Source organism: Hemicordylus capensis, chromosome 5 (assembly GCF_027244095.1).
Source record: "Hemicordylus capensis ecotype Gifberg chromosome 5, rHemCap1.1.pri, whole genome shotgun sequence".
Taxonomy (NCBI): domain Eukaryota; kingdom Metazoa; phylum Chordata; class Lepidosauria; order Squamata; family Cordylidae; genus Hemicordylus; species Hemicordylus capensis.
In genome coordinates, this window is record NC_069661.1 from 18,549,209 (window position 1) to 18,564,647 (window position 15,439).

Sequence of the window (15,439 nt, forward strand, 5' to 3'; positions counted from 1 at the left end):
AACAACAAAATTACATATTTTAAGAAGTTCTATATTAAGTAGAGTACATTATATTTCAGCCTAAAATATCCAGTGTGACAGCTGATAGAACATATTTATGGAATATTAGTTAAGGCAGACATTGACTTGGTTGACGGATAATTAAGGGGAAAAAACTCTAGAAAACACACTTTCTGCATGTAGGCGAATCTGGAAAAACAAAAATTCAGGAGACACATATTAATGATACTATCTATAGCTGTGTTGAATTCACTTTGAACAATTTGTTTTCTAATTGTCTTTGTTCTCCTATAAGCTCCTTTGACTATCTGTGGCAGTAAAGCAGGATATAAAAGTATAAATATTATATATATATAGTAATATTTAGAGAGTGTGTGTGTATAACTATTTAGTAGCAATTTATTTAAGCCATGGAACTCTGAGTGACTGAGTCAGTCACATCTCTCTTAGCCTAGCCTACTTCTCAGGGTTGTTGTGAAGATAAACATGTTATTGCTCCGGGGTCCTTGGAGGAAGAGTGAAATATAAATGTTAAAAAAAAAAAAAGAGCTTCGGGGCAAAACTACACATTGTGTGCATCTAACTGCCATTGCCTACTAGTATTGGCTTACTTGTCCCTCAGCATCACACAGGTGTTATAGAGCTGCCCATGCCCCTATGGGACTCTTTACACCTGTGGTGACAATGCTGCACAAGAGGGCAGTAAGGGAACTACTGACCTTTTGCAATCACATGACACACGCTCCTTTCATTAGGCATGTGATTGTGCAAGATGTCAGTAGTGCCCTCTTTCTTGCGCAGTATTGTTGCTGTAAGCGTTAAGAGCCCCACAGTGGCATGGGTGAATCTGCAATGACCATGTTTCACTGTGGGACATGTAAAGTGAAGTGTGCCATCAAGTCGATTTTGACTCCTGGTGCCCACAGAGCCCTGTGGTTTTCTCTGGTAGAGTACAGGAGGGGTTTACCATTGCCGCCTCCTGTGCAGTGTGAGATGATGCCTTTCAGCATCTTCCTATATTGCTGCTGCCCGATAGAGGTGTTACCAGCCGGGATTCGAACCAGTAACCTTCTGCTTGTTAGTCAAACATTTTCCCACTGTGCCACTTAAGGTGGCTTTGTGGGACAGGTAAGCCACCATTATAAAGGAAAAGCAGCTCTGGAAGGAAGTTTGTAGTGGAGAAATGGCAGAGGTGTACTTCAGTCCTTCACCCAACTGCTTTTCTCCCTGTGGGGATCCTAGTGCATGTTTGCAATGCAAAGGTAAATATCACCAGAATCCTGCAGGAACAAAAGCAGCTGCTAAGGAGAGGGTACAGCCACCCCACCTCCAGCTGCCCCCTCCCAAAGTTGGCTTACCTTTTGAAAACAAAACAGTCACTGAAATTGGGGTGACATATGTAATTTGCTATTTGGCCCCACATGAGCTGATGTTCTCCAATATGATGTTATCCAACTGGTTTTCAGCATAGCTACAAGCAGAGGAGTGAAAAGGTTGAATGGTGGAGAGGGTAAGTTGGCTGCTCCGATGTGTGCGATGTGGGCAGTAGCCAGAAAGGAGGCCAAGTATTTTGTGATGGCATCTACCCTGGGGCTTCTCCAGTCATCACCTTGCAAGTGTAATTGGGGCATCAAACTGGAACGGAATGGGGAAGGACTGGGGGGGGGCCTTTAGAAGAGGCACCTGTGCAGGAAGTACATTGCCCTGAACCTGCTGGCAAGTCTGTTAATTAGAATATCTGGAAGACAAACCTGTGCAAACAATGACAGCACCTGAGACTAAATCCACAATGTAAATAAGAACCAGGAAACAAGAGAATAACTAGAAAAACAGGAAACAGAGGGTAGGAATAAATGGACAGTTCTCTAAATGGAGGCAAGTAAGAAGTGGGGTCCCCTCACAGGATCTGTCCTGGGACCAGTGCTCTTTAACTTGTTCATAAATGATCTAGAAGCTAGGGTAAGCAGCGGGTTTGCAGATGACAGCAAACTATTTAGGACAGTGAAATCCAAAGCAGATTGCGAGGAACTCCAAAAGGATCTCTCCAAACAGGGGAGTGGGCAACAAAATGGCAGATGCGATTCAGTGTTTGCAAGTGTAAAATGATGCATATTGGGGTAAAATACCCCCAAATTCACATATATGCTGATGGGGTCTGAGCTGTTGGTGACTGTCCAGGAGAGGGGTCTTGGGTCAGGATGGGCAGCTCACTGAAAGTGTTGACATAATGTGCGGAAGTTGAGAAAGAGGTCTATTCCATGCTTGGAAGCATTAGGAAGGGGATTGAAAATAAAAATGCTATATCATAATGCCCTTATACAAATCTGTGGTGCGGCCACAAAAAGGACATTACAGAACTGTAGAAGGTGCAGAAGAGGACAACCAAGATGATCAGGGGCCTAGAGCACCTTCCTTACGAGGCAAGACTACAACACCTGGGGGTTCTTAGTGTAGAAAAAATGACGACTGGGGGGGAGACATGATAGCGTTTTATAAAATTATGCATGGTGTGGAGAGAGAGAGAATTTCTCTCTCTCATACACATAACACTAGAACCATGAGCCATCCCATGAAATGGATTAGCAAGAAATTTAGGATCGACATAAGGAAGTGCTTTTTCACACAATGCATAATTATTCTAGGAATTCTCTGCCACAAGATGTAATGACAGCCACCAGCCTGGATGGCTTTAAGAAGGACTTAGATAAATTAATGGAGGACCAGTCTATCAATGGCTACTAGTCTGGTGCCTATAGGCTACTTCCAGCCACGGAGGCAAGATGCCTTTAAATATCAGTGGCAGGGGAGCAACAGCAAGAGGGAGGGCATGCCCTCAGCTCTTGCCTGTGGGCTTCCCGTCTGGTGAGCCGTTGTGTGAAACAGGATGCTGGACTGGATGGGCTTTGGGCCTGATCCAGCAGGGCTGTTCTTAAGATTTTGCAGGCTGAACAGACTACACTTCGAGAGTTTTTCATATACACACACATGCAATATAGCATATCTGGGGGCCATTCATACAACCAATTCGGCAGGCTTTGCAAACCTTGCGTGGTTAAATGTTGCAATTCTAATCAACTAGAAGAATGCCCATCAATATGGCAGGCTGGAGATAAGGTTTGCATATTGCAATGACCCCATGTGAGGGCACCCACACACATGTTCAGGGAATTGTATCCAGAGTTTCCCTTCCTTTGGGGTAGTGGTTCCCAATCTGGGAGCCTCCAGGTAGGCTGAACTACAACTCCCATCATCCTCAGCTACCATAAATTGTAGTGGGGGCTGATGGGAGTTGTAGTTCAGCAACACCTGGGGGCTCCCAGATCGGGAACCATTGCTTTAGGGAAAGAGGTCCTTCCACTGGCAAAAGACATTTTCCTTTAGAGCAGAGGTTCCCAAAATGTGGTCCACAATAAATTGTGGCAGGGGATAATGGGAGTTGTGGTTCAGCAACATCTGGAGGACCACAGGTTTGAAACCTCTTCTCTAGAGAGGAAGGGAAACTCTGGATGTAACCAACTCAGTATTTCATTTCCCCTTGCAGTCTTCATTTTAGGGAGAGCCAGGCCACTCAGTGTGAGGAAAGTGAGCATGTTTTCCCTGCCCTGCAACTGTAGTTGCAGCAGCATTTCACTTCCAACCCCCAAGGTGTGAGCAAACAAGACTGAATTAAATGGAAGGAAATAGGAGGATGCCCTTTGGGACTGGGGCTAAGCCTCCTTCATGTCCCTGCCAACTCTAACCATTAAGAATTAAACTGGCTCTTATATTATCTACATACTTCAAACAAAATATATTTCTTGATCACACCAGGGGGAGATGGGATTTTTTGGAATTGGCTTTTATATTTTTAGATTCTGCACTTCAGAACTTTGCCATTGGTTTCAAATAAACATGGGTCATAATTAATGTATTGCAATTCTGCACCATTCCCCCCTCCCCCAGTCATTCAGCTGGGCAAGCAAGTTTACCAACCTTCCTAGAAGATTCCCATTTCTCGCCTCCTCTTGATGTCTCTCTTGAGCTGGCAAAGAGAACAATTAGGGCAACACAGGACAGTCCAGAAGTCATCAAAGAGGGATCCCTGTTTAGATAAATAAATAGAAAATGTGTTTAACATTGAAATTAATTCTGCTTCTGACTGAGAAGGGTGAACACACATGGGAAGACTTCCTGGTTAAATAGTCATTGTGCTCAACGTATATGCAATGCATTGGTTTTTGGGGAGGCAGCATTTTGAGTGGAGAAGCAGCAGCAAATGTATTTGCTTTAACCCTTTTCTTGTCTGCGGCTTCCCTGCTCAGAATCGGCCCTTCTAAGCAGCTATGCTGAAGCTCGTATGTGTGAAAGATATTGTCACCGATTTAGATTTTGTGTGGGATTGGTCTTGTTTTTCTTTTATTCCACATTATCCTCAAGAGCTCAGGGGAGGACATTTTAACAGATAAAGCAAAATTCGAGAAAAGTAACATATCCAAATAGAAGAATGTAAAATAGGCAAGCACTGCAAGAACATTAGTAACTTGTGATTTAAAGATGAAGAATAGCAGGGGCGTAGCAAGGTTGGAATGGGCCCAGAGACAAGATTTTAAAAAGCTCCCCCCCCCACTGAAGCTCAGCTCATGAAGTACAGAAATCTTAAATGAGGCTGAATAGTGGTAACAAAAAGCATAGTAAGATTTGTATTATCTATCTATCTATCCATCCATTCATCCCCTATGTGCCACAATAGAACATCATCCTAATTTTTTTTTTAAAAGATTTTGTAAATTGTGGACGATGCAAGTCATTTAATAGTACTAGAGAAAGACATGCTGTTCTGGTAGCTCCAGGTCTTAGCACTCACATCCATTTCAGAGCATGAATACAACTGAAGGAAGCCCGGGCAGGTGCGTGGCTGGGAGAGTCAGTCATGTGACTTGCCTCTGGGGGGGAAGGCAGTAGGCCCCCAGACAACTGTCTCCCTTTGCGCTATTATAGTTACGCCCCTGAAGAATAGCAAGGACAGCCTATCCCAAGGTGGGGATTACAAAGGAACATAAGAAGCTGCCATATACGGAGTCAGACCACTGGTCCATCTTGCTCAGTATTGTCTTCACAGACTGGCAGCGGCTTCTCCAAGGTTTCAGGCAGGAATCTCCCTCAGGCCTATCTTGGAGATGCCAGGGAAGGAACTTGGAACCTACTTTTCTTTGCCATTATTTTCCTGTCACTGGTCAAATATGACTGGTTCAAATAATGTGGTGTTAAGATACGAAAACACCATGTTTGATTCATCTAAGTTTAGAAACCTGTCTTTGTATTCATCTTATAGGAGTTACACTGCAATGTAAACATTTGACATCCATCTGTATTAAATCTATCTGAACTGGTTCAAATTGGCTGAAGTAATTTAGTCACTTTTCACAAGGTAACATCTACACGGGAGAACAGGCTATACACATAGTTGTGAATAACCTTATATCAGACAGCAGAGCTGAAATGATTCACGTTTCTTGTGAACATATTTAGCAGTGCCAAAAACTAAACTTTCTAATTGTTTTTAAGTATTTTCATTGATTTTAAATGGTACTGAATTGTTTTAAAATTGTATTTATATTGTTTTGAGCAGTGTGTTTCAAATGGTGTTTGTTTTTATGTTTTTTTAAAGTTGTTGTGCACCACCCAGAGCCTTTGGATGTGGCAGCCTAGAAAGGAAACAAACAATCAATCAATCAGTCAAACAAACCAGCTCCCCCTTTCAGCAACATTTTGTCTTTTGATAGTTGTCGCATTCATTTATTTCATGCTAGATGCGATTGGTTAAATAGTACTGTGGTGTCTTCCCCAAGGATCTATATATATAACTAGTATTTTTAAGCCCGTTGAAATAACGGGCTCTAGTGGGGGTGTGTGTGCTAGTTTTCTCCTCCTCCCTTCTCACATGCTGGGCGGAGCTGGCAAGGAAGCAGATTCCTCCCCACCCCTTCCCTTCCTTCCTCCCATCCAGTACAGCCAGAGCAGAGAGGGAGCGGCTCCGAACCCAGCACCATGGCCAGCCTCACAGTGTACAGCACCTCCGTGATCAGCTCTAGGGAGGTGAGCGGCGCAGGAGAGCCGATGTGCGGTCCTGGGCGGGAGGTGCTCCGCCAATTCCCCCCCCCTCTTTTTCTCCAGGCTCCGAGGAGGAGGCGCAGCGCAGGCTTCGCTTCCCTGCCTTGCCTCTCTGCTTCTTCCCAGCCCCCCCGCCCCGTTCGCTCCTTTGTTGTTCCTGCTGCCTTCTTTTCCTGGCTCCAGCTGCACTTCAGTGTCCCCACCTCTCTGCCGCCCGGCTTCTTCCTCTGTCTCCTTTTTCGGCGGGCCAGACCCACCGCCGCCTCTCCTCTCCCCGTGGCCGGGGTGCTGCCTGCTGACCTGCTGGACCCGCAGCCGCCTCTGTCCTTTTCGGCGGGCGGGCCAGACCTGCCGCCGTTTCTCCCTTTGCCTCCCCATGGCCGTTTCTCCCCTGAAACTGGACCCCCGCTGCCCCCTCTGCTCTCCCGGTCCCCTCGTAGCCGCCTCTGCTCTCCCAGTTCCCCGCTGCCGCCTCTGTCCTCCCTGTAGCCCGTTCCTCGACTGCCACTCTCCAACATGGCCGCCGTGTCTCTGCGGCCATATCTTTTTCTGACGTCTGGGCATGCGCTCCGCGCATGCCCAGAACAGCCGAGAAAGACACGGGCACAGGGACACGGGATTACACCTAAGCATTTTATTATAGAGGATTCTCCTGGGTGTGCCTTGGAATGTGCATCCCAGCGCCCAGCTGATTGGCTGGGCGGCAGATGGGTCTGATTGGCTGAGGCGCACCCAGGAGGATTGGTCACCGTGGCAGTGGCAGGCCTGGCTGCAGACAGTGGCAGGCCTAGCCCAGCCGTGGAGGCAAGGCCGGGGGGGGGAGAAAGTGGGGAGGGGGCAGAAGTGGCAGTGGGGAGGAGAGGTGGCTGGGCCTGGAAGTGAAGACTGGGGCAGAAGCAGGGGGGAAGAGGTAACTGCCGGCCTCAAAGAGCGCGTGTGCGGGGTCGACTAGTGTAGCTATAATTCAACAAGGTGGGACAAATGTCCCTCAGCCCTTAAGGGAGGCAGACCTCTGCTGGATAGGTGGCTTGTTCTTTGCTCTTGTGCATGGGGAGTGTATGATATTCCTTACATAGATCCAAGAGAAAGGGTGCATTATTCACTCAGGGGTGGAGCCACCATTGGGCAAACAGGTTCAAAGAACCTGGGCTGCACCCAATCATGGGCCGTGCCTCGCGGCTCCAAAACGCCCCCCGTGTCTGACATCAGACGTTGGGGTGCTGGTTTAGCTCCTGAGTGGGGGCCATGCAGCCCCCATTCAGGAGTTAAATGGCCACTCTTGGCTGTGCTGAAAATGCAGTACCAGCCCAAGTCTAGCTCCCGAAGGGGCCACGTGGCCCCTTCGGGAGTTAAATGGCTGGCGCTGTAAATGCAGCACCGGCCGGACTCCAACTCCTGAACAGAGCCACACAGCTTCATTTGGGAGCCAAACCACACACCCCATGTCTGACAGCAGACGCGGGGTGGGCGGGGTGAGTGGGGCTGCCGCCGCGGCCACACATGGGCCACTGGTGATCAGGCTCCGCGCCTGCATTCACCATTGCTTTTATCATGTCCTTACCGGTTTTTTGCAGCAAAGACATGGGGGCAGGGAAAAGAAGAATGTTGGGAAGGGGTGCTGAGGCCCATTTCTCTTCTTGTCCCAGGGCCCACTCCAACTTTGCTAGGCCCCTGGTCTTCCCAAATAGTGAATGATCTTAGATTAGTTAGGATCACGCAGGTGATTAATCCTGGGAGGAGGAAGCAAGAGCCAGAGGTGGTGGTGGTGAAATAGAACTATACAGACGTGGGGGAAAGGGTGAACATTTAAACACTCAAAGCATTTTCCTGGAAAACGCTTCATTGGACCTGGAGAATGTTCTGCACAGCTATCATTCACTGTCCCCAAAGAATGCAGAAACAAAATTCTGCTCAGGAGGTCAGAGATCTTGAACTGAGAATTTTCAGCACTCGCCTCAAACTATAGTTCTTAGAACTCTGTGGGAGAAGCCATGACAATTATTCATTTTATGTCACTTTACGTGAATATAATATATATAGCAAAAGTAAGGTCTGAAATCTTAGAGCAACAAGAGTAGATTCGCTTTGGAACAAGCATTTTAAAGTGTGTCCTTTTTAAAAGGACACTTCCAGCAGCATCTGGTGGGCCACTGTGTGAAACAGGATGCTGGACTAGATGGGCCTTGGGCCTGATCCAGCAGGGCTGTTCTTATGTTCTTAAAAAGAAGGACAAAAGATTCAACAAAGAAGGGCTAGAAAAGAGATGTGAATAATATACTTACCGGGATCCCGTATTTTGTCCGGTAGACGGCCCTCATCGCCATGCCTGTGCCACAGAGGCAACATTCACCCATGTTCCCTGCAACTTCACACCCCAAACATTCATAGCAAAACATTCCACAGAGACCTAGACAGAGCCAAAGCAGAGCATGCAAGCAGTAGTGAAGTTACTTGAAGAATGTTAGGTTGATACAAAGCAAAGTTCTGTACCACTAGATTATAATCTATAAAGGTTACTGAAGGCCACAGATCCCAAATTTGGTGGAGGGGCAGCTTCTCTCCAATGTGAATGTAAGAGTTTTAATTGTTAATGGTTTTATGCTGTTTTAAAATTGTTCTGTAATGATTGTTTTTTAAAAGGATTGATTTGTGGGTTTTACTTTTATTGTTGTGCACTGCCCAGAGCCATTTGGATGGAGCAGTATATTTATTTATTCATTTATTCAATTTCTATTGAATAAATAGATATTGAATAAATAGAAATAGCCATTCCTTCCAAAAATGGCTCAGGGCGGTTTACACAGAGAAATAACAAATAAATAAGATGGATCCCTGTCCTCCCTGAAGGTTGCACAGTTTGCCTCTGTGAAGAGGAGGGGGTCAGAAATTGCTGCTTCCCTGGCCTGCTGTTATCAGTGCAGTTAGTTGGAAAGTTCTGTTAGGCTGCTTTCATGCTGCACTGATAAACCCTTGCTCTGTATGTCAGCCAATGCACCTTTTAAAAACCTAAAGGTCCAGAACACAATGACCTCTGTCTTGGTCTGTCTTTGAGTTTCCCTAAAGACATTTGGCTCAGAGGTAAATTTTGGAGCCTGGACCTAAAGTCCTTTTGTCCGCCCCATCCCCACCACCCTGGCAGGTGCAAGAAAAGCGGCAATGCACCTTTCCCCCCCTACACACTCAGGGAAAGCAGGAAATTCCCCCCCACACCCTATTTTTCAAATACGTTATGAATAAGGTATTTCCCACTGACCTGCACATACCACATTTTGCTTGGACAATCCTGCCACTTAAAATTAGCTAAATCCAAAATGTCCCACCAGGCGACCGGATTGCCATGCTGCCGGCCCGCACTGAACGGCTGAGCAAGCAACTCCGAGGGTGGCTGCGGCCAGCCCACAGCCTGCTCACGGCCCACCTGCTAACTGATCTCCTCTCATGCTGTTACCGAGACAGCTTCTCTTGGGGCTGCAAATGGCACCCCTCTGTGTGTAATTGCAGGCTTGCAACCTTCATCTTGGATACCCAAGCTCACAGGATTGTGAACTCTGCACATGCCCAGGTTTGGCAAACTATGCAGTTTGGTCATTTGGCACAAGCCAACATGGGGCAGCACTGCCTGAGGTCAGAACAACAAGCGACTGCAGGGAGACACCTCACCCGCCATGGCCTCTCTTGCAAAAAAGGAGGAAGCTAGCAAGCAGACCTGGGTCAAAGAGACCTTCATAAGAGAAACAGCTAACCTTTGCAATCAGATTAGCTTTGCCAATTGCTCCTACAACTACCCAGATAAGCACAGCACACCCCCCAGTCTCCTATCACAACTTTAATGAGCTGGCAAGGACCCAGAGGCAGGGTCCTTAACAGAAAAGAAAACTTCTCTCTCTCCCCCAGGGAGAGATGCCCTAGTCTCAGATAAAGCTTTTGAGTTCACCCATCCAGTACTCTACACACACCTCTCAACCAGCCATTCCATCCTTTGTTTCTTAAAGAGCACACCCAATTGATTGGTTCAAGGTTTCTTAACCTTGGGCCCCCAGATGTTGTTGGACTACAACTCCCAGAATCCCCAGACATGGCCTTTGTGACTGGGGATTCTGGTAGTTGTAGTCCAACAACATCTGGGGGCCCAAGGTTAAGAAACCCTGGATTGGTTCATACAAACATGAACTGCTTTGTTACACAGGAGTTTCAGCCCCTGCAGTCAGGGTATCCAACCTTTGCATTGCCCCAGGGCATAATTTTACCCATTTGGACTCCTGACCCAAGCACATGGTCAGGAGGAAACAATGAAGACGAAGGAGGGAAAACACAACAAAAAACTCAGAGAAGGACTCTGAACCTATCTTGGAACCAAACATAATCCTTTCTGCTTTGCCCCTGCAAGGAAATCTACCTGTGCACGCCATCCTGCAAGTGCATCCAACGCACCAAAAGATCGGGAGTGATTATACTAACTTTCTATCCCTTCTAAATCTCCTCACTCCCTTCTCTGTCTCTTTAGGGCTACACCTTGGTCCTTTCTCAAGTAAAGTCTTAAGCCAATTCATTGACAATTTTGACCTTAAGCTAAAATGCCTCTACTTGAGACTCTAGTTAATACTGTTAGTTAACAGTTTGCCTCCTCACCTTGCCTAATTAATTTTTTTATTTTCCTGTACCCCGATAATCCATGAATAAATCCAATTGTGCCATATTCCAGTCTTCTCATCATTTTCAGACCAAAACTGAGCACAAATTGATACCTTTATGAACTGCTCCATATAGTCACGCTGATTCTCCACGTTAGCCCCAAAGCCCTGTAGGAATGTTTAGCCAGCACCCTGGAACATTTTCATTAACAGTGCATGACTGGGGATGGGCTGAGGGAAAGGCGGGCCTGTTTGCAGCCAGCCTGCAGCTGCCCGCCTCCATGGTGGCCAAAGCAGTGGGCCCAGCCTCTGATTTGCGTGACCATTATTGTAAGACAAAGTCCTTGGCAAGATGGATCTCTGGTCTGATCCAGCAAGACAACTCTTAGGGCTCTGGATCTTTTGTGCAGACTGCGAGAGCCAGTTCCAGGCAGGCATGAAGGACATGTGTTTCTTCTGGACTTACTTTAGGGTCTCATCAAAGGGGCACTGGTGAAAATGTGTACACTAGTGGTGTAGAATGCTAACTTTCCCTGCATTTGGGCGAGACAGACACAAAGAGAAAGCACAAGCCAGCCATGCTTCCTTCTATGCTTCCTTTTTGGAACACATGAAGCAGCTTTGTGTCCTCATAATTCCATTCCATGTAGCTGCATCCTTCTGACTCTGGCCCAAGCTCCTCCAGCTTACACGTTATTCCTTAATGTTTTAAACTATGCATTTCCCCAAAATGCAAGGAAGTGAAGCATCATGGTAGGGGGATGTTTCTCAGTCTTCCTATAATCACATCAAGGCTGGACAGTGACTTCACAGTTCTCCCTGACTACATGCAGAATGGTTGGATAGTAGGAGAGATGGTACATCTTTAATAATGAACACTACTTTTCTGAAGGATCCTAAGCTTACATCTTTCAGTGGTACAAGTAGGCTTAGGTATAGTAAAGTGCAAATTGCATGGGTCAGTAGTTGCAAATCAGCAAACGCATCACATGCAACTATTCCACATAATTGCAGTAATGCAGGCACTGCCGTAGTTGGGTGTGAGAGTACGCTTGGCTGAGCAAGAACTCGGCCTTTATGGCCATGATTGATGCTTTGTTTAGAATTGGTTTCTAATGAAAGAGGATGTCTGTATGCAGAGTGCAGATTCATCCTGCCCCTCCCACGCAGTGAGCCCTTCCCTTAGTAAACATGCATGATTTGGAAGATGAAGGAAACTTATTTCCATCATGAAAAGCCTTTATCTGAAAGGCACCATCACCCCCACAACTCCAACACCGATCTATTTTGAACGGCCACTCACACACTCCGCAGTCAGCGCAGCAGTCGCATAAACCGGTCTGCCAGTGGTTATTCTGAGGCTGGACAACCACAACCTGCGGCTGGGTCGTCACAATCACAGGCTGAGAGCCAACCTGTATGGCCACTGGTTAACAGGAGAGAAGAAAGAAGGCAAAAAGAGAGAGAGAGAGAGAGAGAGAGAGAGAGAAGACTTTAATGAATCACCTCTAGCCTGAAAATGATGAGGACGCAACAAAAGACATGTATGTCAATTACTACAATACAACGATAAAAATATAATGCATTCAAGGGTGGCTCCAGAGGGTGGGCAAGTGCCCCCCCCCGGCCAGTAGAACCTCCAGTTTCAGAAACCTAATATATGGGACACAGTTTGCTCTCCCTAAGTATTTCTGAGGGCCACCAGAGGTTCGTCCACTGCTTTCCTCCACACCTCCAGGGGGCTGCCAGATGCCCATCTGCCCTCATTCTTCCTGCGCCCATAGACACTAGAGGCAGGACAGGTGTGCTGCTTCCATTAGGTGCTTCTTTCATGTGCCGTTGGGGCTGGGTGCCATTCTTCCTTTGCTTGCAGTGCATCCAGTCCAAACCCAGAGGCGCATGGACGAAGCACCGAGTGGAAGTGGTAGAAGGGAAGCATGTCTGTCTTGCCACCAGTGGCTAGGCCCGCTTGCGCATGACATTGTAACAGAACAGATAGTTGGAAAGGAGATCTGGCTAACAGCCCCTCCGCTCGTCAGGATTAACCGACATTCAGCTCATATAATAGCCTCCAAGGCCATTGGTTCAGAGCCTCCACTGGCTCTCTCGGATCAGGTGACAAAGCGAGATAGGTCTGTGTGTCCTCAGCATACACGTGACACTTCAGACCAAATCTCTGGAAAGCCTCTTCTGGTGATTTCATGTTGAGGTTTAACAGCATCCCCATCCCCGAGAGGTGGTCCAGAAGGATGCCATGGGTGATGGTATCGAACACCACCGAGAGATCCCCCGCAATACAGGATGTTAGCCATTCAGTTGAAATGGAGGGAGCAGATCCACATTTTCAGTCCCCTGCAATAAAGATGCCCACTTGCCCAGGAGTAGAGCTCACGTGCTGGGAAAACCCTCACTGGCTGAGCTTTGCATATCAGACTGCCATTAAAAGGCATAGAAGGCAACAAGCCTAGCAAGCACCAACAAGCAGTGCACTGAAGTTCACATGAACACCAATTCTATATTGCTAGCCATAATGTTCAAGAAGGTTAGAGACAGGTTCAGTTTCTACCATGTAATATTGAAGTGGATAGGTATTCCCACTTAACTCCTGTATAGTTTCTGCCTGCCCCATGAGATCACATAGAGAAGCTCTCCTGCACATCCCACCACCTTCTGAAGCATGATTGTTGGTGACATGAGAGCGAGCCTTCTCAGTGGTGGTCCCGGGGCTCTGGAACTCACTGCCCCTTGATCTTAGGCTTTCCCCTCCCTGTTTAATTTTAAACAAAAGTTGAATACCTTTTTATTCCAGTAGGCCTTCCCCTATTCCCAGGGAGAGAAGAGCTGGTCTTGTGGTAGCAAGCATGACTTGTCCCCATAGCTAAGCAGGGTCTGCCCTGGTTGCATTTGAATGGGAGACTTGATGTGTGAGCACTGCAAGATATTCCCCTCAGGGGATGAAGCCACTCTGGGAAGAGCAGAAGGTTTCAAGTTCCCTCCCTGGCTTCTCCAAGATAGGGCTGAGAGAGATTCCTGCCTGCAATCTTGGAGAAGCCGCTGCCAGTCTGTGAAGACAATACAGAGTGAGATAGACCAATGGTCCGACTCAGTATATGGCAGTTTCCTATGTTCCCCTAACTCTATACATTTATCTACGACGGCCTTTTTGTAGTAATTGTCTTATCTTGCATTTCTATTTGTAGAAGTTGCATTTTTAAAAATGAATTTTGTCGTAAGCCACTATGAATTTATGAAGACTGATGGCACATAAATCTTTAAAATAAGATAAACATTGTTACATAAAATATTGTGAAATGTGTTATGGAAAAAAGTATTTTAAAAAAACCTCTAACTAAGGCAGAGCAATGCCCAACAAATCTGAGTTATTTTAACTCTTCTCTAGGGAAACTGCAAGAACAGACACAATCTACAATAATTCATATAGTCATTTTTATAAAGATCCAAACCATTAAGATCTGAAACAATATGAATGTTAACATTTAATATGCATTTTGGGCGGTATACAAATATGTCTTAGTATAGTAGTAGTATGTTTAAACTCATTTTAAATACTCTCAGTCTAAATAATAAAGAGTGAACACATATATTTTCCTAACAATAATTAAAATGCAAATACCTTCTCAATACCTTGTTTTTAATATGAAGTAAAGTATAGAAATATTAAAATTCAATCATAAACATCACACAAGCATCTTTGAGAACAGGCGCATGTGAAATGAAAGTGATTTATCATTTCCTCTGAAGCCACACTGATATGCACTCTTACTTGTGAGTAGGACTTACTTCTGAGTAAACAGGATCAATTGGGCAGCAAAGGAGGGTCATTTCTTCTTATGCCATTTTTTTTTTAAAGGTTGAGTAAAACATTTCTACCCTTTTAAAATCCTGAACATTTTTTCTTTGTTCAAGACAAGTAGTAAACGAAAATGAAACTTACTTGTTTTCTCCTTTTTGAACTAGAAGTGCTGTTTCCTAGAACACTCCAGCTCATTTAACAGTCTGCCCTAGGTACCTGTTCTATTGCTTCTCATGACCACACCTCCCGCCTTTTGACAAGGAATCACAGTCCAGATCATTGGTTTAACCCTCTAGGTAAAAAAAAAAATTCTGCCCAAGTATCTCAAGCTTCTTCAGGGCTAGCCCAGTAGCAGCCCTAGGATTTTTGGAACCTAGGAAAGTTTGGTTTTGGCATGCACCCACACACCCACCACTCAGTTGAGAAGTACAGAGCCCCGCCTTTAACTTGACTTGCGCAGGCTGCTTATTCACAGGGTCGAAAGACCAGCCCGTGTGGATGTCCAGCAGATGACTAGCTTGATTTGAGGATACAGCAAGAGAGCATCCCCAGTCTGTTATGAAGGCAAAACCTTTTAACACTTCGGGAATAAAAGATGCTGCTGTTAATTTGGAGATCTACACCAAGACCATTTCTTTTGGGAAATAAATGCCGAGGCTGACGATTCATATTCAAGAGGGGGAGCACAGGTTATGAGGCTAGCTGTTTATTGGGGGCTGAGGTGCAATGAGCTAAAAAGACTATTTGGGGGGCAGAGTGCAGGCCCCTTGGAGAATAGGGTGAAGTATTACATATTACATTCCAACATCACAATGCAGTACTTCAGAGGTGCAATACCAGGGCGCTTTCCAGATTAGACCATAATATCCTTCTGGACTGCCTCTCGAGTGCGGGAATCGGAAGT

At 46.1% G+C, this 15,439-nt stretch overlaps 1 protein-coding gene across 4 annotated transcripts in view; it reads right to left on the bottom strand.

The window, feature by feature from the left end:
• The window catches only part of PLAC8 (placenta associated 8), a 28,809-nt gene that overhangs the window by 3,412 nt on the left and 9,958 nt on the right, over positions 1-15,439 (bottom strand). For 2 of the 4 annotated variants that reach the window (XM_053252684.1, XM_053252685.1), the window contains exons 2-4: positions 12,025-12,147; positions 8,373-8,497; positions 3,973-4,081 (exon numbers count right to left, since the gene is read on the bottom strand). In XM_053252684.1, coding sequence (XP_053108659.1) covers positions 3,977-4,081; positions 8,373-8,497; positions 12,025-12,147 — 353 coding nt within the window. In that variant the 3' untranslated portion in view covers positions 3,973-3,976. Of the gene's footprint in view, positions 1-10; positions 190-3,972; positions 4,082-8,372; positions 8,498-12,024; positions 12,148-14,676; positions 14,755-15,439 lie in introns of those variants that run through there. The other 2 variants (XM_053252683.1, XM_053252682.1) reach the window with 2 other exon arrangements.